The sequence below is a fragment of the Tetrao urogallus genome (assembly GCF_951394365.1).
Source record: "Tetrao urogallus genome assembly, chromosome: 6".
In the NCBI taxonomy this organism is placed as follows: Eukaryota; Metazoa; Chordata; class Aves; order Galliformes; family Phasianidae; genus Tetrao; species Tetrao urogallus.
In genome coordinates this window covers 27052760-27080127 of record NC_136819.1, presented here as the reverse complement: position 1 = coordinate 27080127, position 27368 = coordinate 27052760, and the positions used below count along the sequence as shown (strand labels likewise).

At 40.1% G+C, this 27368-nt stretch overlaps 1 protein-coding gene across 5 annotated transcripts in view; it reads left to right on the top strand.

Moving 5' to 3' along the window:
• Positions 1–8206: 8206 nt before the first annotated feature.
• RGS6 (regulator of G protein signaling 6) overlaps positions 8207–27368 on the top strand; it is a gene marked incomplete at both ends in the record, with an annotated part of 219635 nt that continues 200473 nt past the window's right edge. For 3 of the 5 annotated variants that reach the window (XM_079537345.1, XM_079537344.1, XM_079537343.1), the window contains one exon: positions 8252–8290. In XM_079537345.1, the coding sequence (XP_079393471.1) occupies positions 8273–8290 (18 nt within the window). Of the gene's footprint in view, positions 8291–27368 lie in introns of all 5 variants that reach the window. The other 2 variants (XM_079537342.1, XM_079537341.1) reach the window with 1 other exon arrangement.

Here is a 27368-nt window from a genome sequence, read left to right as displayed (position 1 = left end):
AAAAGGGATTCCAATCGGAGAAGGGTGTATTACTGGTATAGTTAGTCACCTCGTTTTCCCCAGGGGATGATTTTAGCAAAAATGTTGGCATTGTTGCAAAATAATAAAATGCAGCTTCAGCTTTTTCCTTTGCAGTTGCTCCTCATAGACTGCATAAACATTGCAGTTGTTTGGGATCACCGATGCAGATGAGGTTCAAAGTTGGACTAAATCTATCTCTTTGCATTTCTAAATTCATATACTGTTGACACTTATTTCAGTTAAGTATTCAGCATATATTTGCTGTTACATTCTCTGCAGCTATCCTTGGTAACAGCAAGTTGGCTCAGACCCTTTCCAAGAGCCCTTGTGCTCACAGCAGTGTTTTATTGGAAGGTAAAGTGATGATAGGTGGGTACTGCATTTTGTTCTGAATACTTTGGAAGGAAGATGGATATACTGTAGCCAATTTCTTCCCGATCCATTAAGTCAAAAACTTGGTACATAGGTGCCAATTTTAACAATTGATTTTGTGAAGGGAAGAGTTTGCCTTGTTAACAAACAATTCATGTGTCAGTATTCAGTACCACCCATCCGCGTTGTACTTTTCCCTATGGTTGTCTGGCTCTTCTTGTGTATCTGTTTATCAAATAAAATAAAGCTCTGAAAATGGAAAGTGTCTTTCTTTTAAGTCAGCAATACTTCTAGTGCAGTTTGGGTGGACAGATCTGAAAACAGGTAGTGTGTATTCAGCATGTATGGATCTAACTAGGTGTCAGGTAATGTGTGACCTAGCCAGTGGCAGATGCTGAGAAAGTTAATTTATATTGACTTCTGTCCCTGGATTTTATATCCAGTTTTAGACAATATTTTCAGCATGCTAAATACCTAGAAAAATCTGCAGCTTTAGAAATATGTGGAATCCAAATGGGGCATGGCTGTCTGGGGAGAAGTGAGGAAAATAATCTTCTCCTGTGGTTTATCAATAAGCAGGGTGATTTTCTGACAGGTAAACAAGACAAGCCAACTGTGGCTAATCTGACACCTTGAACATGTAGTCCCTCTATTGAAGGACATACATAACTGAGAACAGCAAGTGACTGGAGAGGAGTATATACAGAAAATAGCTACTTGTGTTATGCTATGCAGTGGACTGAGTTTGAAAGTTCGACCTGTCGGTATGTGGGAGGCCAAGTGGTTTGGAGTGCCTGCAGTGCATGTCTTTGCCTGGGGAGCTTTTTCTGGTCACCAGGAGGTATCTCTGTGACCTGGAGATACGACTGTATCATGTGTTCTTTTTCTTTTTTCTGGAAATTTTTAAAAAAATGTGAGATAGTTTTGCAGCCCGCCACGACAGGGTTATGCATGAGGTGATTTGGGTTGCGGTATCAGAATGAGTGAAATTGCGGAATTTTATTTGGAAACTGCTGGAGGGATGGGTAAGAAATACAGAGCCTAACTTCAAGTAGGGTCAATATGCACAATATCTGGTGTAGTGATAGGAGAGAGCTACGTGCCCACCTCTGTGCCCAGATACTGTCTTGGGGCTCTCCAAAAGGAAAGCTAGGAGCAAGGCAGCAGCTAAGTAGTGCAGGTGGTCAGGAGCCTGGGGCTCGCTCCCTGCCCTAGTACTGTATGGAAGTATAAATATACCCATAAGATGTTCTGTGGCAAGCTTTTTACAGGAAACAAGTAGTCACATATGTGCAAGGAGACTGCACCTTTAGGAGATGTCAAAGCATTAGAAATTGGCAATCCTGGTCTCCGTCAGGATCCCATTTCTGAAAAAGGGAAGCTAAAGGGAGCAGTCTGGATCAGTGCCCTTCCTTCCTGCTCTGTCAAGTGTGCACAAGCTTTCTTTCTGCCTGTCATAGGGCTGGAGAAATGCTGAAACCTTGTGCCTCAGCTCAGAGCTCCCTGAGCTCTGCATCATGCAGGGGGGAATGAGGTCTTTTGGAATCTATGAATGTTCCTGGTATCGAACAAATTGCTTACTAATAAACAAAGAGGAAATTGGACCCAAAATCAAACATTAAGTGCAGTTGCTGGAAGTGTTTATACTTTGTTCCTTAAAAAAAGCAACCGAATGACTATTGTTGATGGTACTGCAGCGCTTGGCACTTGCAAAGATGGGCAGAAAGTCTGTGGATGATCTTCCACTGGGAAACTATTTTCAGTGTAACCTTGTTCACCTACAGATGGATGCCCAAAACAGTCATTGAAGGGATTTTTGTGTTCTTTGAGAACTGGATTCATGGATCAGGGGCAGACCCCTTGGCTGCCCTTCCAGTCAGGATAGCAGAGCTCTGGCACCCAGAGGGGCACAAGGCCCTTCAGTCTGTCACCACTGGCTCTAGTCAGACCCAGGGCAGTGGTCATGCTCTGGGCTTGCAGAAGTCTAAGGAGTATTTGGACCGTGCTCTCAGACGTAGGATTTGAATGTTGGGTGGTGCAAGTTGGAATTGATCCCTGTGTGTCACTTTTGGCTTGGCATGTACTGTGATTCTGTGGTGTGGCTCCTTGCGTAGGAATCCCCAGTCCATGTTTCAATTAGGTCCTCCTGAACACCTGTTTTGGGAGGGGAACACACTCACAGAGCTTTGCTCTGCTGGGTGAGATGATCTGCAGGGCAGTGTGCAGCAGCAGCAGCAATTCACACTCCATGCCAGTAAAAGTGCTGCTGAGGATGGCAGAGTCCTGACCTCACCTTCTGTCTTCCTGACTCTTTTTGGTTTAACTTCATAATAGAATCTTCTGAGTTGGAATTGACGCTTAATCATCATCCAGCACAATTCCTCTGCAGTGAACAAGGACACCTACAACTAGGTCAGGATGCTCAGGTCCTAGTCTAGCCTGACCTTGAGTGCCTCCTGGGAAGGGGCTTCTACTATCTTCTGGCAACCTGTGGCAGTGTCTGTTCTGTTAGTTGTATTGGTTCCTTTTTGGAAAGTTGTTTCACTAATTGTACAGGTTTACCTTTACAACTCTCATCTCTGTTCTTCCTTCAGTGCTCTAAGCAACATGAGTTGCAGGCAGACTACAAAGACCAGTTGGGTCTGGGGAATCCTCAGAGAGATGGATTCATTTTGATGAGCAGGATGACTTCTACCATGTACTCTGTGCTGTCCCCTAGTATGCACATCTTGCTTGGTGTGCTTGATCTCTAGCTTAATGAAATGATAGGCAACCAGGAGAAAAATGGAAACCTACAGGTTTCTTTCTTTCTGGTGCAATTCTAGAGGGATTTTAGTAGTAAGTAAATATCAACTTAATATTAATGAGAGTTAACTGAGTGCAGGTTAATGCACTATTTTTCCTGTCTCCTCCCTCCTGTCACGCCAGTAACATGTTTCAATATTTAAATCAAATAGATCAAACTACATAGGGTTTTTTTTTTTTTCTGTTGGGTAATTGTCAGTTCAGCATGGAGTATAGTTAAATAATTTCTCAGGCACGTGAAAGGCCATATAGTTTAGATGTGTTTCACTTGTTAGAATGAAATTAGCTGGATGCTAATGATACAAAATTATTTTTATTCTATAGTTTTATGCTAAAGCTCCAAAGCTCTTTTGATGTGACATAAATACTACGTGACAATTATAAGCTGTCCTTGAAATATTTTAATTGCACAGCATGAAGGTCATTTCTACTTACTGTTGCCTCAATTTACATTTCAGCTGAGCAGTATTGGAGGATGTTTACATGGGGATTCATGCAGTAGATTTTGTTTTACAAGACTAAATATGAGCATGTTGTTATGCAACTTTCAATTTTGCCTATCAAGTTCACAAATAATTTATCAAAACACAAGGTCAGTCTAAATGTGACCCTGAATTGGTTTGTTAAATGCGTATGATAAATTCAAGAAATAGTTGTTCTTGTGTAAGTTCTTCAACTTTGTATTTCTTCTCTTTCTGTCTTAACATCAAAAATCCAGAGTCAGTAAAGACTCCTTGATGGGTTAGTTTCTGTGATGCACGTGGGCTCTTGTGCCAATAAGTTTTCATACAGACACTTTGTTTGCATTAGTCAAGATGCTTTGTGGGCAGTTGGAGAAGCCAGATCAGACAGAAGGGAGATGAAACTCACTGTGGTTCAGTTCCAGTTCAGCATGATTACGCTTCTCAGGAAAAAGTCATAGTAGAAAATAAAAGAAAAAATATCAACAAGAGCCAAACGTCCTCTTTTCACCATTTGTGCCTCAGCATTTATTTATTTAGGAAGTTTTAGTTTAAGGTTTATAGGCCATCTTATCCACACAGTTACAGGCTACTACTTTGCTCCTTGTGTGTTACAGAGATCTGTTAGCACAGTTGGTTTTCAAGTGTTATTGCTTTTGCTGCTGCAGAGTCTGGATTACTTCAAGCGTGGCTATTGTCAGGAAAATAGCTATGGGAGAATAGTGTCTTTTTAATGTAAGAGTTGGACTTCATGGATTGTTAGGTTCATATCTATCTATCTATATCTATTCTCTTCTTTGAAGACATGGATTTGGCTTTAATTTGCTGCTTTGTGTGGATGTGCACTGATGTGTATTAGCTGCTGATAGTGTGGTAAACTGCCTGTAGGAGTGAGACGCTGACAGTGCTCTTCAGGTAATAATTGGCAAGAATGTGGGGATTGTGCAAGTGTGGTTTTCTTTTTTCTTTTTTTAATAAATGTCTGTTTTCACCCTTTTCTGCCCTGCATAACAGAAATGTCTGTGTGTGAAGGAGCTGGATTCTCTTCTTTTTGATGCACTGCAAACATTTACTTAGGCTCAGAAGGAAGAGACTTCTTTTTTTTTTTTTTTTTTTTTTTTTTTTAAACCTATTTCTCTATCTGGAGTATGTTAGACTGGCAGTGAGGAAAATGTGGTGTGAAAAGTAGATTACAATAGTATCCCTTGAAAAATTAGTCACGTAACTCTTTCATGCTTTAATTAGGGTTTTTGTTTTTTAACGTTTTGTTACTGTGTGGTAGCCCTTATCAGCAAAGCATTTTACAGTTTTGCACTGCTGTGGGCCAAAAAATATTTCAAAATTCTGCCTGGAAGGAAGAGGGGGCAGGGGAGAAACATCCGCTCTCACTGGGATCATCATTAAGACTGAGTGAGTATTTTGTTCCTTCTGACTTCTGGAGTCCATGGGTACTCCCTTGAGCAAACTGTCTAGTGTTGCCAGACTTGATGTTGTTTGGATGATGGTGTGTGCCCTCCTGGGGCTGTAATGAAAGCACTGGCAGGCTGCTGTGAGGCTATCAGGTGGCTGGAGATATTCTCAGTGGAGTCATCACCTGTGTTGGCTGGATGTGGATGGGCAGCCTAGAGGAGAATAGCTCAAAGCTCTTTGCAGTTCTCGTAGTCATCCTATCTTTAGTATTGCTTTTTAAAAACATATAGATAGGAACATGCAGACAGGAAAAATAGTACAACCACCAAAACAGTATGAGTGATGGGTTTTACTTCTGCCAAGTACACGTAAGTAAGACTGGTCATAAACTAATTTCCTAGGTAGTATTAATTTTCATAGTAAGGTAACAATCCTTAAGAAATGTGCATGTCTAAATGTTCTGCAGGCTTATTTGGATTATTCATTATAAATCAGAAATAATCAGTTGGTGTTTTCCTGCATGTAAAGCTCACATGAAATCTGCCTCTCTATCTGCATAACGTGAGTGGAGATCTTCTGCAATAACATAGTTATTACTGAGTTGGACTTGGCAACCAAGGAAGGACACCTTGTCATTTTTGAGATGCTTTCACCCAACTTAATCTCAGGTTAGAATAAGAACTGAGCTGAGTAAAGGTCAACGAGAGATGGTTGGTGTGGTGGGAGGATCATTCCCAAATTTCTGTCTTCTGGCAACAGGTTCATTTGTATTGAATACTTTTTGTAGGTATTCAGAGGTAGTTAGTGTTCCCTTGATGTCACTGTGAACAGTGCAACAGCCACTGCTGTGTGTTCTGTGAGATTATTTTTTTTGTTGCACTGTGGCATTGGAGTAGATGTGCTGTGTTGGGCAATACTGAAGTACCCAAAAAAATGAAGTCAGCTGACAATCTAACTACAGAACCGTGGTTTGTAACTGTGGGCATTCAGAGTGAATGGTGCAAAGAATGAAGCACAACTAAATATTGCTGCAGTGGGCTTTTTGACTAGAAACTGTAAAATTATTCTTTAAAGAGTATTACTCAATTAAAAGTTGATTCCCGTTGTTTCTTTTTTAAGTATGTGTATACTATCTCAGACATAGTGTAAGGAGTGAAGATGGTCTTCATATACTGCAGAGGAAGCTGAAACTTGAGTGATGTGATGTATGCTCTCAATTCTACTTCAGCTTGTCATTGCCTTTGGGAAGTTGCATAAAATCTCCGCTGTGCTTCTGCTTCGTTAAATTGACTGTGATACATGGATCCCACTAGTTTCACACCTTGAAATCAAAACTAAGAAGCATTGTGAAAAAGCACAATAGTGTAAATCATTCAAAGTGCTATAATTTTAAAATGCTTTACCCTTCAGTGTGCTATTTATTATTACTATTATTATTTTTTTTTTAATCTAGTCATTATGCTTAGAGGTTTATTCCATTTCCTTTTTAGCTCATGGTCTGGCACAACAGTGAAATGCTTGTGCTTCTAGAAAGAGTAGAATGGGAGTTGAGTATGATTTAGAAAAACTTTAATGTAATATTTAAAGGATATCAATTAACTTTAAAATAACCTCTAAAGTGGCCTGAGCAGGTTTGAAATGTGATTATATATAGTTTTGATTGAAGTTAGAACTGGATTATTGAATTTAAATTGGTATGTGCATGTATATATGCATTTCTGCCCATTTCATTTGTGTATGTACATACTTAATGAAAGAAATAAAGGTATCTGAATTAACATAGGTTATTTGTACTTGATATCTGTTACATCATCTTCGTGGAGAGAGTGCTTCCCTTTCTAGTGCAGGATGCAGTGCTACCGCATTAGCCTTTTCACCGCTGAAATGAGGCAGAGCTGGGGATTGGTCTGAACTTGTCCACTTGTGGCAATTGACTTGCATGTGGGAGCTGATAACTGACAAGTGGAATGGTTTGGGGTTATATCATAGGTATAGTAGTATGCTATATATGTGTATGAGGTGCTGGGGCATTTTGTTGTCTGTGGGACTGTGAGAAGGTAAGTCTCACATGATGGATGTGTTTTGGTGGTGAACTGCTCTCATAGTACTGAATCTGTAGATTGTGTATCTGTTTACATCAGTTCAGCATATTTTGGTCTCAAATTTTAATGAAATGTTGGCAGCAGTTCTTTTAGTGTTAAAGCAGTTGTGCTTGTGGAGCAGCTGTAGTGCTGGTGACTGCCAGAGGTAGTGCTACCTTTTGGGCCAGTGAGGACCATCATGCATCTCCTCTAAGGTGTAACCTGCCAAACCTGCTAGTAGGAGAAAATTTTAAGAAATAGCTTTTGACGTAGAATTCAGAGTCTTCCTTGCACCATGATCTTACTTTTTAAAAAAACCTAATGTTTTTGACTGGAGCTTGGCATGATCTGAAGGAGATGAGGCATCACTTTCCTCGTGTTTAGAGGACAGTTGAGTGAGACTAGGGTGCGTTACAACTGATGGCTAACCTGCTTCTTGCTGCTATTTGCTAACTGTATGATGAGGAGAGAAGAGCAATCTCCCCTCTGCCCTTACCCTGGCATGTGGAGGCCTGACAGATGGTATTGTTGCTGTTCTACCAATCTTCCTCCAGGGGCTCAGCCCTCACAGCCCCACCTTGCCCCAGCCTGTTGTTCAGAACTTTTCTCCCTGTATTGTCCTCCTCTATCTGTTAAGGAGGCTGTCACCTGTCCTCTCCATGTTTCCTGCAGCTGTAATACTATAACATGATGGAAAGTATAGCGATAGTAGCAGGGTGGCACAATCCTAGCTTACAGCAAATGAGAACAAGCCCAAGTGCAGCAGCCATGGATGCAGAAATGAAGAAAAACTGCTTGCTTCTGGAAGGCTTCCAGTAGGCAGGGATCACCAGCAAGATACTGTTGCCTCTACTCTAACCCTTAAATGAGGTCTAGGATAGGAAGGCTCCACTCCTTCCAGTCACTCAGGTGCATTGCATGCAGCTGAGCTCCCCTGGGTTGGCGCTGCCTTCCCTCCGGATACTCAATCTCTGGTTCAGACTGTAACTCAGCATTTCAGCCACAGCAGTCCACTGACTTCTCCTGTCTCCACAGGCCCAGTGACGAGAGGCAAACATGGCCCAACCGCCCGCTGACCCCAGCAGTGTGGAAGCTGCAGATCCTGAGGAGAGCTCCCCAAACATGATCGTCTACAGGAAGGTAAGAGTGGAGCTGCTTACAGAAGCCTGCTCCTAGCTGGCCTTTGGCTTGTGGGGGGATCCCTGCCCTTTCTGAAGTCAGAAATAGATTCCTGTCTGCTTGGGTACACATCCATGATAATTTTTTCAGGATTTTTATAGTTTCAAACTGTAGCATTTGAAGGCTTGGTAGTATTGTTCTGTTCAGTGGAAACATTTATACTGGTTAGTTTGAAATCCTTGGTAGAGGATTTATAATTTTGTAAATTGGAAGGTATCGTTCCTTGTGAAAAGTTGTGATGCAATTTTATTCGGGTATTGTCCGAGCTTACTGAATGTAGCTGAAGTGATTCTATGTAGCTTCCCAGCTTTACCATAGTACATATGAAATGTCTGCCATGCAGCAATCTTCTCACAGATTTTTTTAGTTTTTTTTTTTTTTTCATTTTGTGTTTTTTTTTTTTTGTTACATAATTTATAGTTTGATTCTCTGCAGGTAGGTGTTGTTACTTCCTATTGCATTGCTTAAACTGAAAGAGAAATGCTAGTGACTCAGGCAAAAATAAAATAACACCAGTGAATGATGTCAAAAACACTTTTTTCACTATGATGGAATGTCTTATTCTGAGTTACTTTGGAGGTAGTATTAAAGCTGAAGGAGAACAACCTATTTGTTAAGATATTGTTTGCCTTTAGGGTAGGCTTATGTATTGTCTATGATACTTGTGCTGTGTAATTTGATGAAATCTTGTAAATATTTTTTATTTAGCCAGCAAAATATTTCATATGAATCATGTGAAAGAAAGTGCTGTGTAGTTCTGACAAAAATAAAATGTCTCTTGCGTGGCTCAAATAAGTTACCATTCTGGCAACTTGGGAGCTACAGTGTTAGTTTATGTAATACAATCCTGGGTAGAAAATATTTTTTTCACTCACTTCTACATCTTGGAAAATAGGTGTAGATAACTAGAATGTGTTGGGTGTACATTATACTGATTTCTGCTTGACTGCAATCTTGATGACTTTCATACTATGAGAAAATAGTTTTTTTCATACTGAGCATAAGTTGTTTGAAGTGTTACTTTTTGATAACCGCGATTTTGGTTTGGCTGCTGCATATTTGGTTTGGAATCTGGAATTGTTAACATGGGAAAATTTTCTGGGTAATGTGTAGGCTTGTTTGTTTTGAATGTGTTATGAACACACTTTGACTGCTAATTCGGAAGCAGCAGTAGCTGGTTAGTCAGATTGTCTTCTGGAACCTGTTTACTAAGAGGTCCAACACCAATAGATGGAGGCAGATCTGGGATAGGAAGGAACTTTCTGGTTGCGTGATCTATAATTAGGGCATTAAAGCTGTCCTTCTGCAGAGAGTATGCTTATCTATTCTTGGAAATTGAATTTATTTTTATTTGAATATGTCTCACTTTCTTTCCATCTCACAGCATTCCTGCTTAAGGATTTTTTCATTCGTTTGCCTACTACTGTTTCATTATTGTCACTGTAGAATAAGTCTTGTGAGTTCTGTTGTACCAATGGAGGGGAGCGTGCTCATTCCATCTGATTCATCTTTGCGTGCTGGTGTTCCTCAGGTGATACTATTATCAGCCCTTCATAATAAAGTTATGTCAAAATACACTGCTATCTTCTAGGATACCATGCCTCACACATTGTTCAATAGTGTGGTATTCTACATTAGGCAAATGTACATCTGTAAGGTTTGTTTGTTTTTTATTGGTTTTGGACAAAGTTAATTTCTATTGGTTGTTGGCTTTCTAAGCTTAATGTATTGTTGGTTGTTAGTGATGTATTATGCATCAATTATATGTTTCTTATGTTGAGGAAACCATATGCAAAATCTGGGCCAAGACTTTTTCTCCTTTTGTTTCTCTCTCTCCTCTCTGCAAATGAATGTTTAGCTCTTCATCTCTAATTTCCTTTCAGATGACTTGATTGCCAGTAATGAGTGAGAAAAACACTACACTGGACTCCCTGAAATGCAGAACACAGTCTGTCTGCATATCATGCAGTTCAGTATTGGTGTTAGTTGAGTCATACAAAAAAGGAAAAAAGTTTTCCTGCTTGTATTAAGAAACCTGAGGTGCAATTTATTTTTGATACCCACAAGGAAGAAATAAGGGTCTTCAATAATAAGGCCACAGTAATTTCTGCTGTCAATTGTTTCATTGTTTGTCATAGCTGTCATTCTTGCAGTTCTTTAGGGGGTGTAAGGTAGACAGAATGGTGGAGAGAGAAGCCCTTTGTGTACAAACTCAGTTCATGCTTTCTTTACTGAGTTTCAGTTAGGTTTATTTGAAACTCAAATGCCACCAGAGTGTTCACAGTATCCTGCCTTTGTTTATAATCACTGGTGAGAGGTATGTGTATCTAAAGGACAAATCAGACCTTTTGTGATAGTGAGGGTCCCTTTGGAGCAAAATCTGTTTTGTTTACGGAGAAAAGCCTAGAACTGACTGTTCTCTTTACTTACATACTTAAAGCTGAGTGAGATGAATTTTGGCCATGCAGAACAAAATAAACTAATTTGTTTTGAATCCAATTTGTTTGTGATATTCTCTATGGACTTCTGCAAGCAAACTGACTCTAACTACTTTGATTGCTAAAGCAGATGGTCTCAATGAGACATGTCTTATTTTCCTCTACCTTCAGGGTTAACCTTTTGGGGGCTGATATTTATGAAATTGTGTAGCATGTTATTTTTGAATCCAAAATGTTCCATGTTGCCATGCTGTTCTGGAAGACATCTGTGCATAAATTACATAATGCAGGTGCAATCATTACTGCAAGTAGGTGTTTGGGGTATGATTTGCCTCACCCTCTGCTTGTTAAGGTGAATTGTACCCTAAATTATGCAAGCAGTATTGAGTAGACCCCCACTGATTGTAATGGATACCTGACGCCTAACTGATGGGTGGTTATGTCATGTGTAGACATTTATAATTAAGATGTATCTTGGTCTTAGGATTTGGGCTATCTCTCATCTTTCTGTATGCTTCAATACATATTCCTGAGCCCCGGGCTGCTTATGGGGTGTTACGGGTAGCACTATTGCACTGTTGGGGCCTGCTGTCTTTTATCTTCTCATGTGGCACATGGATATCCAGTGAAAGTAAGCGTGCGTTACCAGTTAAGTACTGCTCTGTGAGTTAAAAAGTCAGAGCTGCATTTTCTTTGGTCTGATCACATCTGGAAGTAGTGCAGGTCTTGTTTGGAGTTACTACTGGAGGGCTGGTAGGCAGAACTTAAAAAGGCTTTGAAGTGCATTAATACTCTTTCCAAAGGAGCTGGTAGCCTTTGTGCACAAGGGCTACTGCAGAAATGAGTGACATCCCTGTCCTCAGCACAGTCTGTAAGCATCATATGGGTGCTGCAGTACAGAAGAAAAAGATGCAGTGAGAAACCAGGAAGAGGAGAAAGATGCACTCCAAGCAAGCAGTAACAGAAGATAGTAATTTGTTTTAAACACTTGTCACTATCCTTTGAAATTTGGCCCTCCTTCCTTTGATTCCTGTTCTTGCCTGCAAGCAAGGTTCATTCTGTCCCAGGGGCTCTTCTGCTCAGTGTTCCGATACTTCAGGACCTGAAAGTTCACGTGCTGACTGTATCAAAAAAGAAAACTGCTCATGGATACTTTTTGGCATTAGATCTGCTTAGGTTACTCTAACAGTGGGCTATGGCCAAAAAGAAACCTTGGTAGATAGAATCGTCTTGGAGAAAAGATGATGGAAACACTGTTGTGTTGCTGAAATCAGGGAAAGTCAAAATACCTGGGGCCAGACTAAATAGGAACTGAAAATACCAATAAGGAGGATTTATTTAGAAGTGCTTGTGGGCAAGAAGGATGAAAATACAAAAATGAAGTGGGGAAGAGTTCATAAATGTTGTTGTTGGAATCATTTAGAGGCACTCTGATCACGTATGCTCTGTGAGATTTCAAAGTCTGTAATCAAAGAAATGACCTAGATTATTTGATAGTACATTTCCATCTCTGCTGCTAAATTTTGCTATGCCCATCTGGTCAGCAGTTACTGAGTTAACTTCCAAATTTTATTGTTTCTCATCATCAATCTTTTAAACAAGCAGAAAAATCTAATTTCCAAAGGCAATTACTGTTCTAAGTAAATGTAATATAAACTTGCAACTACCACAAGATGCTTTCAGAAGAAAATCTTGTGTGCTACCATTAGTATTTGCCAGCCTTATCCTCTTTATAAAGGCTCATGTAAGATCTGACTAAAAAACATGTAAAAAAGAAAGCAACCTTGCAATAGCAGCTTTTCCCTAGGCAGCTCCCCATGTTTCAGATGTAGTGAATATCTGGAGTGCTGCTGTGAGAATGTGGGGCCAAGGCATTGATGGGGAGGGAAAAGGAGGCAGGGGTACTTGTGAAGGCAGAAGTCAAGGCAGAGAGACACGCATGCAAGGAACGTGTGGACCAAAAATCAGAAAGATGAGAGGAAGAAGCTTTTGTTAAAATCTGTATTTTACATTATAAAATAGAATTGGGATCTAGTTAGACTGAGACTACTATTTGCTTTTAAATTCCACTTAATATTATGTGAAGTCTATCTTAACAGAATACTGTCTGAACAATTGGGAGCAGAGCAAGCGGTAAGAGGTTAGTGCAAGTGATGACTTAGCAGCAAAGGAGGAAAAGGCTGATGATATGAGATGATATCCATGCACGTAACTTTAATGCATTACTAAATGAAAGCACTCTATCTTTTTTTGGATTTTCTTTTTTGAGTTTCCTGAGTCTTTCAAGATTTCATGGTGTTCTGGTGAGAGACTTGCATCATGAAATGCCATTGGATTCATTATTTGTAAATATTTATATGCTTTTTTTAGAGCAGAACTTCTGTTTACAACAGATATTGGAGAAACCACCCCTCCTAGAATATAGCCTAAAATATAAATGACTAAAAGGCATTTAAATTGCTGGATACTTCTGGCATTCTTTTTATTTGTCTCTTGAGTTATATTTTCAGGACTTTCAGCTTGATTTTTTTTTTTTATATGTGAAATCTGAGATTCTCAATTAATTCTGTTTTTTAACTGGTTCTTTAACACAAAAATAATAAAATTGTGATAAAAATGTTTAATAGTACCGCAGACATACACTCTTCGAATTTTACACAACGATTTCTCTGTGCTGATGTTAGATATTAGTTTATGACATTTTAATCAATTTTGCTCACAACACATTTGCTCATATTTCCTAATCTCTACCCCGTTTCCATATTAAAAGAATAACTAAATTGGGATTGAATATGAGTGTGTATCAGTACTTTGAGAATAGAAACCCATCATCTTTTATATCTTCAGAGAATGTGACATGGTAATAGAGAATGGGCTGGGAAGAAGCAGTGTCGTTAGCTAAGCAAAACTGAGTGAGACAGGAGACATAATTACTCTGCAAGAGTGCTCCATGGGAGGGATATCAAGCAGGGAGAAGTCTTAACTAAGTTGAGGACAGTACAGGCACACGTGCAGTTTTTAATAAATTTGTGATGAATAAAATCAACCAGGGAATTAGAAAGTGGTTCCTAATTCTTAGTAATGCAGAGCTCTGCAGCAGCCACCATCTGGAGTAATGTGGTCAAGGAATTATTTGTTTTCAGAATAGATATCAGTATGTTTTTGGATTGACTACATGGCTTTTCCTTGCAAAAGTAGAGAATGGCATGCAGTGAGCCAGGAAGTCATTCTGACTTTGGTTGTACCTTCCTTAGTTTATCTTGAATGAGAACTAAGACACCTGCAAATATTTTATTCATGCAATAGTACATCTGCACTGCTGAAGTGTGACACATAGGTGGCCTTGAACAGTGCTAGCGCCACTGACCTTGACTGTGGCTGTCAGGGGTATCTCGGGGTGGGTAGAGCTGGGGGTTGGGGAGTCTGATTTTTGCATCTGTTGAGTGTGTACAAATGATGAGTTATCTAAAGCATCAGTGCAAAGTCATGCGAAGTTGGAGTCTGAAGGACTTCAGAAGCAAATGTTCATCTTTATCTACACTCAAATGGTCATCTAAATGCAGAAATGTGCTTGTAGTCAGGTGGAGGTGACTCTCCTACAGGGAGAGCTTGTGGGTACTTTGTGGTTTGTTTGAGACTTAGCTGACGTTGACTATCCAATGGAACAGGTAGTCTGCAAAGTTTGAAATGTGAAAATGTATGTGTGGTAGGTAGGCCCTCTAATTATTTGCTTGTTTCTCTTTTCACATAAACTCATGCCTACATATTTACACTTGCATGCCTTTGAAATAAAGAGGATGAGCAGGTAACCTTTATAACCTGACTATATTTGTTAGCCTGTTAGAGGATATATAACACCCATAAGTCTGTGGTTCCCGATGAGATGCATCTCAGAGTCCTGAGGGAATTGGCTGACGTGGTTGCCAAGCCACTCTTGATGAAGGAACTGGTTTCTAGAATGTACTCATAGAGTCGTGGTCAATGGCTCAATGTCTGGATGGAGATCAGTGGCAAGTGATCTGTGGTCTGTACTGCAACTAATGCTCTTTAATATCTGTATCAGTGATATTGACAGTGGGATCAAGTGCACCCTCAGCAAGCCGAGCTGTGTGGTGCAGTTGACATACCTGAGGGACTGGGTGCCATCCAGAGAGACCTGGACAGGCTTGAGCACTAGGCCCGGGAGAACTTTCTGAGGTTTAACAAAGCCAGTTACAAGGTCTTGTGCCTGAGTTGTGGCAACCTCCCCGCCCCCTCCTTCAGTACAAGCTGGAGGATGTAAGGATAGAGCACAGCTCTCCTGAAAAGGATTCAAGCACACTGGTGGATGACGAGTTGGACAAAGCCAGCAATGAGCCCTCACATTCCAGAAAGCCAACCGTATTGTGGGATGCATCAAAAGAAGTGTGGCTAGCAGGTCAAGGGAAGTGATCCTGCCCCTCTACTCTGCACTTGCGAGGTCTCAACTGGAATACTGCATTCAGAGTGGAATCCTCAGAAAGGAGACATGTGGACCTGTTAGAATGCATCCAGTGGAGGGCCACAAAAATGATCCAAGAGGAATAGGGGATGAAACACTTCCTCCAAGAGAGCTGGGGTTGTTCAGCCTGGACAAGAGAATGTTCCAGGGAGACCTTTAAGTATCTAAAGGAGAGCTATAGGAAAGAAGGGGTCAGACTCTTTAGCAGAATCTCTTGTGATAGGACAAGGGGAAATGGTTTCAAACTGAAAGAGGGGAGATGTAGATTGGGTGTAAGGAAGAAGAATTTTACAGTAAGGATGGTAAGGTACTGGTGCAGGTTGCCCAGAGAGGTGGTGGATGCCCCATCCCTGGAGACACTCAAGGTCAGACCGCAGGGACCCTGAGCACCCTGACCTAGCTGTGGGTATCCCTGTTCATTGCAGGGGAGTTGGGCTAGATGGCCTTTAAGGGTCCCTTCCAACTCAAACGGTCATACGATACATCCCATATGCTTTTGAAATCTCTCCATTCTATTTATGCTTGGACAAAATAATTTCTTTCGGCATTTTACCTGCAGGACTCTGTCTTTCTGTTCTTAGAAAAGGTAGCCTTAGCTCAAGTGTATTGTGCCTGCCTTATAATTACAGATTTTGGTGATAAGTCTGTAGCCATTTTTAAATTCCTTGTGTTTTTCTCCATATTTTATGTTTGTTGTTTTGTTTAAATTTGTTTATTTAGCTTTCTCTGTTCCTCTTTGTAACTGAAACAGACTCTCTTGCATCCGTCAGAGTCTAATTACTGTGATCTATTACTTTAGCTGTTCTCAGAGGCAGAAAAAAGACGAGCCAGGACCAAAAGCTATGACAACTTCAAAGTGTATTTTTAGCAAAGCAACCAGAGCAATTTTAGAACACAGATAAAAAGGGAAGGTTCAGCTAGAGGGTAAGATTATGCTGTTCTAGCTGTAGTGTGTATTCAGTGCCTTGCATTTCTGGAAAAAGTTCCCTTCTCCCTCTTTCCAGTGTCTTTTTCTTGTTGTTAGCTTTTTAAGTTATAGTCTTGGAATATTTTCATTTTGTTTGATTTATTTTTTGTACTTTGTTTTGGAAAGGATGCTAAATAAGATTTTTCTGCCAATGGCAGTATTTTAACCAGGAAACTGTTTATTTTGTTAAGAACAAAACAAAGAGAGAAAGTAGTGCTGGAGAGACTGCAGAGTTTGAAAGTCAATGTATAAGTTTTTTGCTATAATCTGTTTTACAACAGAAACCTCCAGAAATGAAAATACATCTTCAGGACGGTAGATTGTCATCCTGTTTCTGATCAGGACACAAACTGAGTGGCTCTTACTAGAAGAAAATCAAAATCCAAAGTTTCTGTGTAGATTTGGTGTGATGGAGCTGTGTATGTGTACTTCTGTACCTAACATAGCCAGTCTTCAGTTCTAGGTTGTTACATAAGGTAGTATCTTCGAGTGCACTTGCTATGTCTATGTAGCATGGCTGTGTGCTGTTCATGTTTTCACTGAGCTGGATGCAAATTCTTGTTCACCATTAGGCAAAGGTTGCAGTGGTGCTAATGAAATGCTACAATGTGAGCAATCCACATCTTGATAGTTGTAGCCATGCCAAGGAGGCACATGTATTCCTTGTTTATTTTTTTCCTCAATTTCCTTGGGCCTCTTATTACTGCTTATTATTACACCCTCTGTTTTTATTTCCATTTCCCCTTCTTCTGTGTTGTTCTGAGACCTTTTTGTTCTCATCAGGGAAAAACTACTCATTTAAGGCAATTTAAATCAAATCGGGACTGAAGTGGTTTGTTTATTAGAGACATAGTTAGCCAGCAATCAGTGAACTGTATCAGGAAGATCAATGTCAGCAGTACAGTGGATAAACTACAGTACCAGACACAGTGCTGACATTCAAACAGTTCCATCAACACCCATTTATAGCTGGGTCCCTGAAGTAGTGCTTGCACACAAAACCACGTGTCCCCAACATCCCGAAATGAGTGGGTGATGCAACACCCACAGGGCATGGCTCTGCCCCAGGTACCCTTCATGCTGTGGGGGTCCCTGTGTTGCTCCCAGCAACCTGTCCAATGTGATGGGGGTCCCCTCCCAGTGGCAGGATACTCAGAGTTAGGAGTCCCTGTGTCTCACCCTGGGGGCTCTGCCTATCATAAGATATGTTCAGTTGTTATATCTCTGACTACTGTGGTTCTACTGAGATTCTTGTAGCGCTTAGCACTGCAGAAATCCCAGGTTTTGCACACTGTGTCCTCACCCCGACTGGTGATATTGTCACTTTGGTGTCCCTTCTAAAGCAGATTTTCCTGTGAAGAAGGGCTCCCAGACTGGCTGATTTCAGGAGACAGCTTCTGCCTGTTTCAAAAGTAGTATTGAGACACAATATTAAGACAGAGGAGAAGAAGATTTCAATGGAAGTGAACGAAATCCACACAAAACTACTTTCCTGTGTGTGTGGTATAACTTCAGTTAAACCTTTCCTCTATCCTGATTACTAAAATATCATTTAAGAGGATTACAGATTTCTTTCACAAGGCTCTGAGATGAAGTTTGAGTGGGAGGATTCATTTCAATAAATAGAAGTATGTGTGCAGGACCACGAAAGTATGCAAATGTAGTTCCATTTAAAAACTCAAGTTTTACATCCTAAGACATTTTGAAGGACTCTTTTTTTTTTTTTTTTTTTTTTTTTTTTTTTTTTTTTTTTCATGAGAAGTTGTCAACCATGTTCGGGGGGAAGCAGTTCTATTCTTTTTTCCTTTAGCACTGTATCTCCGTTTTCCTTGCCTCTCCCTTCCCAAAGCAGAAGAAAATTGAAATTAACCACTAACTGCTGGACAGTGAAGTGCATGAGTCAGGGAGTTGTACTCTCATATGAATACACCGAGTGTATTAACTCAAAGCCTACATGTGTTTCTGCGGGAGGTGGGGAAGCTGAGCAAATGTATTTGTTTTTAATTATTTTTCTCTACAGTCTGTTGTTTTCTATTTTCTTGCTTTAAAACATCTCATTAATGCTGCCTCGCCCTTAATGTTTGGACATTATATTTGGGACCAGTAATTCTGAAGATAAATTGATGTGTGTTTGTGACATACACAGGAAGTGACAAAATGCACAGTCTTTTCTAATGCTTTTACTGAGAGTAGAATGGAGAAGGTAGGAAGAATTAATCAAGAACATGCTAATGAATTGTTTAGGTCTCTTCCAATTGAGAGAGAAAGCGAGAGAGTGCTTGGTTATATCTTAGCTATATCTACATTTATTGTAAAATCACAATTCTGACAGATTGTAGTTAATTAGAAATGGTTCTACAGTTATGTTTTTAAGTCTAGATACAAAAGTCTTCTTTTCCTAGCATATCTATGCTTGAGGAGTCGCTTTTTTCTTATTCTCTACCAGTAATTTTCTGTTGTATTTTTTCACTCTTTGATGCAAATATGTTTGTAGTCTATTGCATATTAAGAATTTTAATCTCTGACTCTGCTACCATTTAGCATGTTTTTTGTTTTTTTTGTTTTTTTTTTTTTTTTCTCCTCATCTCTTGCTTTTGTTGTGGATTTCAACCAGGAAACCTGGAACTGGAGGACTGTGAAGGCTTAACAGCCTCTCTGCTCGCTAGCACAGTTCTCCTCTGCTTGTTGGCATGACCATAATGCAGGAGATGGTGCCCCAGACAAAGAGAATATTTTGTTCACTGATGCTGTAATTAGATGCCTTTACCCATCAGTAAATCCACACAATTTTGTTAAACATGGGTTTGTAGCTGTGTACAAATTAGCTCATTCAATAACTTGCACAGACTGTCACATAAATCTTGGCAGCAGTGGGTTCTTGTCACTTGCACTGCTCCCTGCTGGGTTCTTGATAGTAAAATTAACTGGAGTTCTGTTAATTATATTTTTTCCATGCCTGGAAAAACACATCTGTAATAATGGTGCTACTTCTGGCTGTTTGTGTGCGGAAGTAGTTTAGCCATTGGCTTGTAAATAGAAAGCTGCCTGTGCAAAAATAGTGGCTAAACCTACATTATAAATATATGCATAAGTGAAAGCATCTGTTCTTTGGGAGTATGGAGTTTTTGTGATTTCCCTCTGTCCTGCTGCCAGGAAAGTTACTTACTTCAGTAGTGACCTTCCTGAAAGTATTTCTGACTGGAAAGCATTTTAAAATGTGTGGAATTACAGCAACTTTTCTTCATGTGAACAAGAAATCTCTGATTTCTTTAACAACAGCAAAAACAATGTTTATGTTGTTGATCCAGCCTTTAGGATCAATAACGCTCACTTCTTCCCACTTGAGAGATGTTTAGGAGTTTTAGGGAATGTAGGAAAGACCTGGACTCAAACTTGTATGATAGTAAGACAGTTTCAAAGTTTTGTCACAGCAGTCTATGCTACATTGTTCATTTCAGGTGTGAGTGTCTGACTTTCCTGGCTATTTGAGGGAAGCATAGGGGATTGGAGGAGAACGCACTGAAAGCAGGCAGGACAGTTGGCCAGCAAACTGGAAGGATAAGATAAGTAAGACTCGAGATTGGCCTTAAAAAGAAAAAGTGGCACCTGCTGATTGCAAGAAAGATTTTGAAGTGCTTAAAGGAATCTTACATAGCTGACTCCACTTAATGAGTTGCATGCAAGCTCCAGTTGTAGCCTGTTGCCCATCACTGCATAACACTGATTTATTTGAGAGCATGTAACCACAGAACAGGGCACAGAGTAAACCTCTGAGGTGAGGTGAAGGCACACAGGCTGTGTGGATCTAATCCACTTTGCAATTTCTTGATGAACTTTTTCTCAAAGGCCTTTCTTTGTCAGTCTTACTGTTCTTGTAGTGTAGCTAGCTTAAATGGCGGATGTGGAGGGTGGGCATCCCTTAGGCCCTGATTCTCTCAGTGACCCTGAGGCTAGCTGCCAGTGATGTGTAGTTTGTGGGGAGGCCACTTCACTGACTGTGATGCATTTGTTTAAACTAGTGAGGAAAGACTCGGTGACCCGGGAGACCGTTTGAATGTGTCAGGTTGCAGAGAGGTCTCCAGAGACATTCAAGGACAAGCAGCTGAGATTAAATTCTTTCTAAATGAATTACAGAAATGCGCAGGAAGGGATAAGCTTGCTCTATTATTCTATTTCATTTCTCCCTGGCGTCTTAATTTCTTCTCTGGTCCTTTGCACTCGTTGCAGCTGCTCACCACCTTTCTCTGATGTAGCCATGGATAGGAGAAGTAAAACCCTTAGGCTGAGAATCTGACTAACAGGGAGTGGAGAGAGACTGTAAGATAGGAGGCTGTTTTAGCTTCTACGCTTACATCTCACACACAGACTTGTCTCCAAAGCACAAGGAAACAATGACAGCTTGTCACCTGCTCATGGGCCTGTTGGAAGTCATTTCATTATGGTTCATTTTGTAGCACATAAAACTCCTGGCAGAACTGTGCCCCCTATCAGCTGAATTAAGAGGGGAATCCTGAAAGCCAGCAGTGTCCTTGGCTTGTAAAGAACTTTCCAGAAAAGACAGAATTAAACCAAACCAAAACAGAGGTTCCTTTGAAAGTTTGAATTTCAAGTAATATTTTTTTTCTAACTAGTTTCAGCAGTGAAGTATTTAGCAGTTTTGAGTACTTTCTTTTGTGTGGTGCCTTTGAAATAAGAGAGCTGAAACACTGTGAGAGCATGAATTGAGATGTCCAGAAAATATCAGTCTGGGCTCTGGAGGTCATGCTGTTCATATATGTGGAACCTGACAGTCTCATCTTATGGGAAATGACCGGATTATAGGAGGTGGCAGCAGTCTGAGCACAGAGCAAATCCTTGTCTTGTCCAGGCACCCACCATTTTGGGAGCCAGGGTCTGTGCTGGAGGAGCCTGTTAGAAGTTGTCTCTCTCTGGTGCTCAGCAGTTTAGATAAAAAAATCACACTCAATCTTGAGTGACCTTCCAATTTGACTTGAGCTAAACTTGAGGAAAGTCCTGGGAAAGGTCAAAACTCAGCTCTAGTTTGAGACTGAGGGGTACTTGTAAAATGCTCAGAAAACCCCAGGTTGTTTCTGTTGTTACCATCTACAAAGTCAGAACTTCACAAAGTATTGAGGGTGCCGCTGCTGCTTAAACCAAAGACAATGGAAAAGAATAGCAATAGCCCCATTATGGGTTTAGAAGGGACATCTCTTGCATAGGCTCTTGTAGACAAGTAAATCATATTGAAAGGAAGGCTTTTGCCCTAGTTTCAAAATGAAGGCCAACAACAGTTTTAGTTCCATAATTGAAGTTTACTGATCAATCTTCCTGTTTCTGCCGAACTGCTTAAAAACTGAGATTATGTACAGTTGCTATGGTATTACAGTGGTCTGATGACATTGTGGTACTCCTCAGGCGTCTCAGGAGTGGACCTGAATCATCCTTGGCAAATCTCTAAAATGTATTTGCAATCTGTTGATTATTTAATTATATTCATTTCCCATTTCATGAGAAAGAACTATCTCTCCTGACAGTGTGCTGAATACCTTTTTCTGGGCCTTGACCAGCACATAGCTGAAGTGGGCTGAACAAAATGAAATAGCTGGTGGGTATGCTATGTTATGGGTAACAAATGATTCATCAAGGGGTGGCTGATGACTGGAAAAGGGCTTTTCCATTGCCCATAGCAAACAGCTCTTAACTGCACAGAGCAGTGAGGTGACAGTGGGTGTTTCAGAGCATTGAATGTTCTACCGCCTTCTGCCTTTGGTAACCCAGTGACCTTAGAGTCTGTACTAAGGAGCTTTTTCATCTCAGAAATCTCTGCCTTGTCTTTTGGGCATTCATTACTAATGCTGGGGTCTGATCCAAAAAATGTTTTTGCCTCCATGGAATGCTTAGTGTACAAAACTTGAAGTATTGCTGACAAAACTTGTGCCAAATAGAAACTTCTTTTGCCTTCCTGGGTTCCTAAGGATGAGACTTCTGAAAGAAATGTCTTAAATATTTAATGAGTTGTTCATTGTTGGGTTAGTAAGTTTGCAAGCAGCTGAACAAATACTCTAGTCATTACAAAACAGCTCTATAATTCATAGTGGAACTATATGCTGTGAGATACATTTCTTCGGCATTTCTCATTCAGGATGAGAATTGTATTATTTAAAGAAACCTTGTGTTTGAGTTATCAGTAAGGATTTTTTGGGGGTTGTTTGGTTTTGTTTTTTTTTTTTTTTTTAGTGTTTTTATCAAATCTGGAGATGGAGACCTATAATAGCTCAAGTATTGCAATGCACCCACCCTTCACGTTGCTTTGATTTAAATTCTTTTGCTACCTCATTGGGAACAGTTATTTGAACCCAAGCCTGTGATATTTTAAGTGTAGCTGTGACTTGAAACTCATTGGCTTTTCTCCTTCCTTCCATGATCTTTTTTTTCCAAATCCCTTCTGATTTTTATAGAACAAAACTGCATGTCAAACTTTTCAATTTATTTTACAAAAATGATTTTGTTTACCATTCTTATTATGGGTCCATTCCATCAGTGGTGGACTGCAGCAATGGTTTAGAAAATTTTTCTTATCTATATTTAGATCAAGGGTTAGGGTTATTGTAGAGTTATATTCAGATCTGTTGGCTTCTTGATTGGCGGAGATTTTCCACAAACATCACAAGAAACACATTCCCTTTTCTGCAGCTTTCTGACTGAAAATGGATATGTGCAGTAGACACTTTATGTGCCTTTTTGAGGCTATCCTCCATGTCTTGGTAGGTGTTGCAGGTCAGCTGACAATGGAGCTAATATAGGATATCACTACTTGCTTACTTGAGAGGAAGAGCTTGAAGCAGGACAAGTGATCTAACCTGGTGGAAAAACCATATGTTGAAAAGAGATGGGTTAAAATGATGTAGGGAGAAACTCTGACAGAACCGTGCCCAGGATGAAGTGAAGCTGAGGACCATTCTTTCCTCTGTCAGACTGTGTGCTGAATCTGGCTCACTGTAACTTTTAAGATAATGGTGCCCATAAAAGTTGGCCATTCCTGTTTATAGTGCTTTTATGCTCTGTTGCACATGCCCCAGACTCCAGAATGACAGAAGCACTTTTGCACTGAAGCAGATAAAGCTCTTGGGACATTTTGCTCGCCTCTTGTCCTAATTAAAGAGTCCTCTGAATCTCTTAGTTTCTTACAGAAAGAAAACTAAATTTCCTGTACTGTTCTGTAATGGAAACAAAACTTCATCTTTTGTGGTTGAAATCAGGTTAAGTAAAACGGCGGCTCTTGGCCTGTTTTAGGCGGGTTCCTTAATTATGATTCTTCCATTGCTGCTCTTATTTTTGGTCAGAGCATGAGTAGCCAAAAAGTGCATATGAAATTCAAATTTTTTTTTACACATTGTTGAAATAAAAACTGCTTCTCCTTGCTGAAAAATTAATTACTACGTGTTCCAGCACCTTATAAGATATTCATATGTTCTCCTGAGTCCTGTCTCTTCCTGTTTCAAAATGCTGTCTTGAGAGCAGTTCAGGCGAGAGAACTGCTCAGCTATATTTTGTAGTCTTCCTCGCTGCCAGGGAGTCTCAAGATGGCACTTGAAAACCAAGAGATGTACTCCAGGGAAAGTATGAATATTAGATTACTCTGGTTTAATCATTTGGGATACAGTGACCTCAATTTATGCATCTTTTTTGGGGGGAGTGGGATGATGTGGTTGCTTAAAGCACTCTCAAAATTCTTAAATGTAAGATGTTTAAAGATAATGAAAATCTCAAATGGTTACTGCTCCTATAGGATTGCCCAAGATATGCAGTATGTATAAGGAGCTGGGTGACAAAATCAATTGTCTCTTTTACTTTAATGACTTTCTGTAGAGATTTTTCATTTGTTCTTTTTCCTATTAGACCGAAGAAAGTCTAAACTAGAAAGTCTGACTAAAGAAAAATTTGTTTTTTTTTTCTCTCCTTATTTGGGAATGCATAGCATAGATGGCAGTCTGATTAACGGTGTCCTAGAGGTACTGGTTCTTAACAGGGGAAACAGTTGTCAGCATTAAATCCAGCAGGTAAAGAGCAAGCCCTACAACATAGATTGTCAGGACGGTTCTCTTCACTGAGCCCATTGGAGTGGAGCAGAGGATTGATGCAACTCAGCTGTGCCTCTGTGGAGCTGCTTGGCTCAGCTATGTTTTGAAACTGTTCTTCGATATTTGTGTTTTTGCAATCCAGATGTTACCAGTAAGCTGTTTTGTGTCTGTCACTCATGCCTGTCTTTTCTGGTTAGCAGTTCTCTGAGTCAGCTGCCTTAGTGCCTCCTCAAACGAGAAGCTGTTGTGAGTTTCCAGCATCTGGGCATCGTGTAGTACAGTCTTTTTTTTTTTTTTTTTTTTCTCTGAGAGAGAGCAGTGCAGGCTTCAATGGTAGAAGGAAAGACAGAGGAATATAAAAAAGATATTTTCATCTTAGAAAGTTGATGTGTTTGTCAGATTGCATGTACCAAGCTCTGAGCAGGATGGATGTATCAAAACCACAACACTATAGGCAGCAGTGCTGGTATTTAGGAAATGATAGAGAAAATGAGGCTTTTGGAAGTAGAGTATGAACAGAGGTAAAATGAAACCTCATGAAATACGTCATCATGATAATTTGTGGAAACATGAGAATTACATCTTGTTCTGTGGAGAAGCAAGGAGACAGGATAATGGCACAAGTCCTTCCAAGCCAATTTTAAATGAGGAAAAATCTACAGATCATTCTTCATTTACTCTGGCCAGCAGACGGGCAGCGTATGACAGGACAGCTGCAGTGAGGTAGCAGTAGGGCATATGAAAGCAGAGCTTTCCCCCTTCTGTGGGTCCAGATGCTCTGAAGCTCAATGAAGTAGCAATGCTCAGTGCATGTCAGCACAAAGGCACTAGGAGAAGTTACACTGCTGTATTTCTCCTGTCACCTGGCTTTAAGGCACTGTGTATTTATTTATGTTCTCAGATGGTCTCTTCATGCAAAAGCACCGTGTTTGCATGCTTTGTTCTTGCTGATTGCACTGGTGCTTTTGACATAAAACTTGCATTATCAACCTACAGAGGAAAAAAGAACAATTGGCTTGCACCTTATTTTTACTTTTCTCTACTTTTTTTTTATTTTAATGACTTGGGAGTACTGAACTAATTAAAGTGGACAGTAGCTTTCAGTGTGTAGTTTAGACTCAGATAATTAATGTCTTGCTTCAGCCTACTATAATTCTGGAGCAAAGTAATTTACGGATAATAATGTTAAAAAATCAAACCTAAAGTTGCTGAATTGGATGTGCCTCAGTAGGGCCTTTTTCTAATTAATGGGCTCAAATTAAAATGAAATAAATGCCTATAATGTTTCTAGAAATGTTACTACATGTAATTTCACAGACTTCTGAAATACAGCTGCTTTGAGTAAGTACAGAATTCAAACTGAAAGCTGCTTAATAACAACATGAGAGCTGAGGGTGCGTACTGCATATGAGGATGCTATAGGAAGACTTGGATGCATCAAAACATAATAACACAAGCTGGAATTTTGTTCATATTCTGAGACTGACCTTTACTGTCATTAGCAAAAAGAAAGTGTTCAGTCAGTAGCTGATGTTGAAGTCTGAAAGCTGCCTTAGTGCCATACTTAGCAATGCATTTGATCTCTCTCAAGTGTATTGCCAGCATGACCCCCTGGAGCCCACACACCACTTCTGCTTTGTAGTTCTCCCAGCTGCCAATTGGACTTTTACTTATGAAAATGCAAATTCAAGCTTGGCTGTCCTCAAGATCTCTAATGACTTAATACAAAACGAATTAGTCATTGCATATGCTTCCCTTGCCTTTAGTAAGCTTTTGGTCAGGATTTTGTCCTAAACAATGTCCTTGTAAGAAAAAAAAAAAAAAAAAAAAAAAAAAAAAAAGCATGTGTTTGCTTACCTTTGTTTATACATGGAAATCATCTGTGAATTAAAAGAAGTTCAGATAAGTGAAAAACCTGAAATCCATGTGTACTGAGGAGACGGCTCAGGTTTGGCAGAAACCAGAGCATAGCTGTGTGTTTCAAAGTCAGGCAGTATGGCTGTTAGAACCCAAGATCTGCCACTGCTTGGGCAGGTGATGGGGGGCTTCACATCCAGGTGCTTGGGATCCAGGAGATCCTGTAGGAGGTGGGCCAGGGGGAACTGGGTTTGGACAGTTGAGCAGAGGGGAAGCTGTTGGAGATCTAACAGCAGTCTGCCAGAGGATTAGAGAGCAGTGACAAAGCTGATGTATCCAAGTACTTCTCAGTAATGCCAGATGATAAAACAAAGGGCTCTGGCCATGAGTTACAGCTTGAAAAGTCTGGTTAGATGCTATGAGGAGAAATATTTGCTAGGAGGGCAGCATTGCATTGGCTGGGCTACTTGGAGGGACAGGCAGCTTCTTCTGAGGGAGGCTGTGTCTGAAAATTCCCTCCATATTCCTCTCAATACATCCCTGCTTTGCTAGCAGTGCTTCTGAAAGCATTCAAAAGGACCCATGAAATTAAAGGCTGCAGCCCCTTCTGGGTGTGTGTAACTTTACCTACTATGTGTTATGCGTGAGCTCATGGGAAACGGCTCATGGCTGCTGCTATTATTCCATTGTCCTAATGGGATTTATGCAAGAAGAGTATCTTGTTTGGTTATTGAACCATTCTGGATGTAGTAGTCATTCAGCAGTAGTATAAATTTTTTCCATGACTTTACAGCAGAAAACTAGGCCAGATTTTTTTTTTTAAAGTTGATTCAAGCTTAAACCCTCATAATTTCTGAACATTAGTTTACTAGGAAACTAAGCTGGTGGAAAACATTTGAAAAGACTAACTGGGGACTGCTAGCTATAGGCAATACCAAAAATGCCCTCTACTAGTAAATTCGTATTTTATGGAAGTATAACATTATCGTGTATGCGCATATATACAGTATATGACCATGCATGTAGGGGTAGGGTTAATCATTTGAAGAGAATGAAATACACCCTGTGATGGAGACAGAAAATCCCAGTTCTGTGGGAACTTTCTTTTTATTTTTGTTTCATTCTTCTGTTTATTAAACTTTAGTCTGCTGTAGCCTACTCAGTAGAAAATGTCAAAGGACTTCTTTTCCTGTATAGTTCCCTTCCTCTGTCAGTG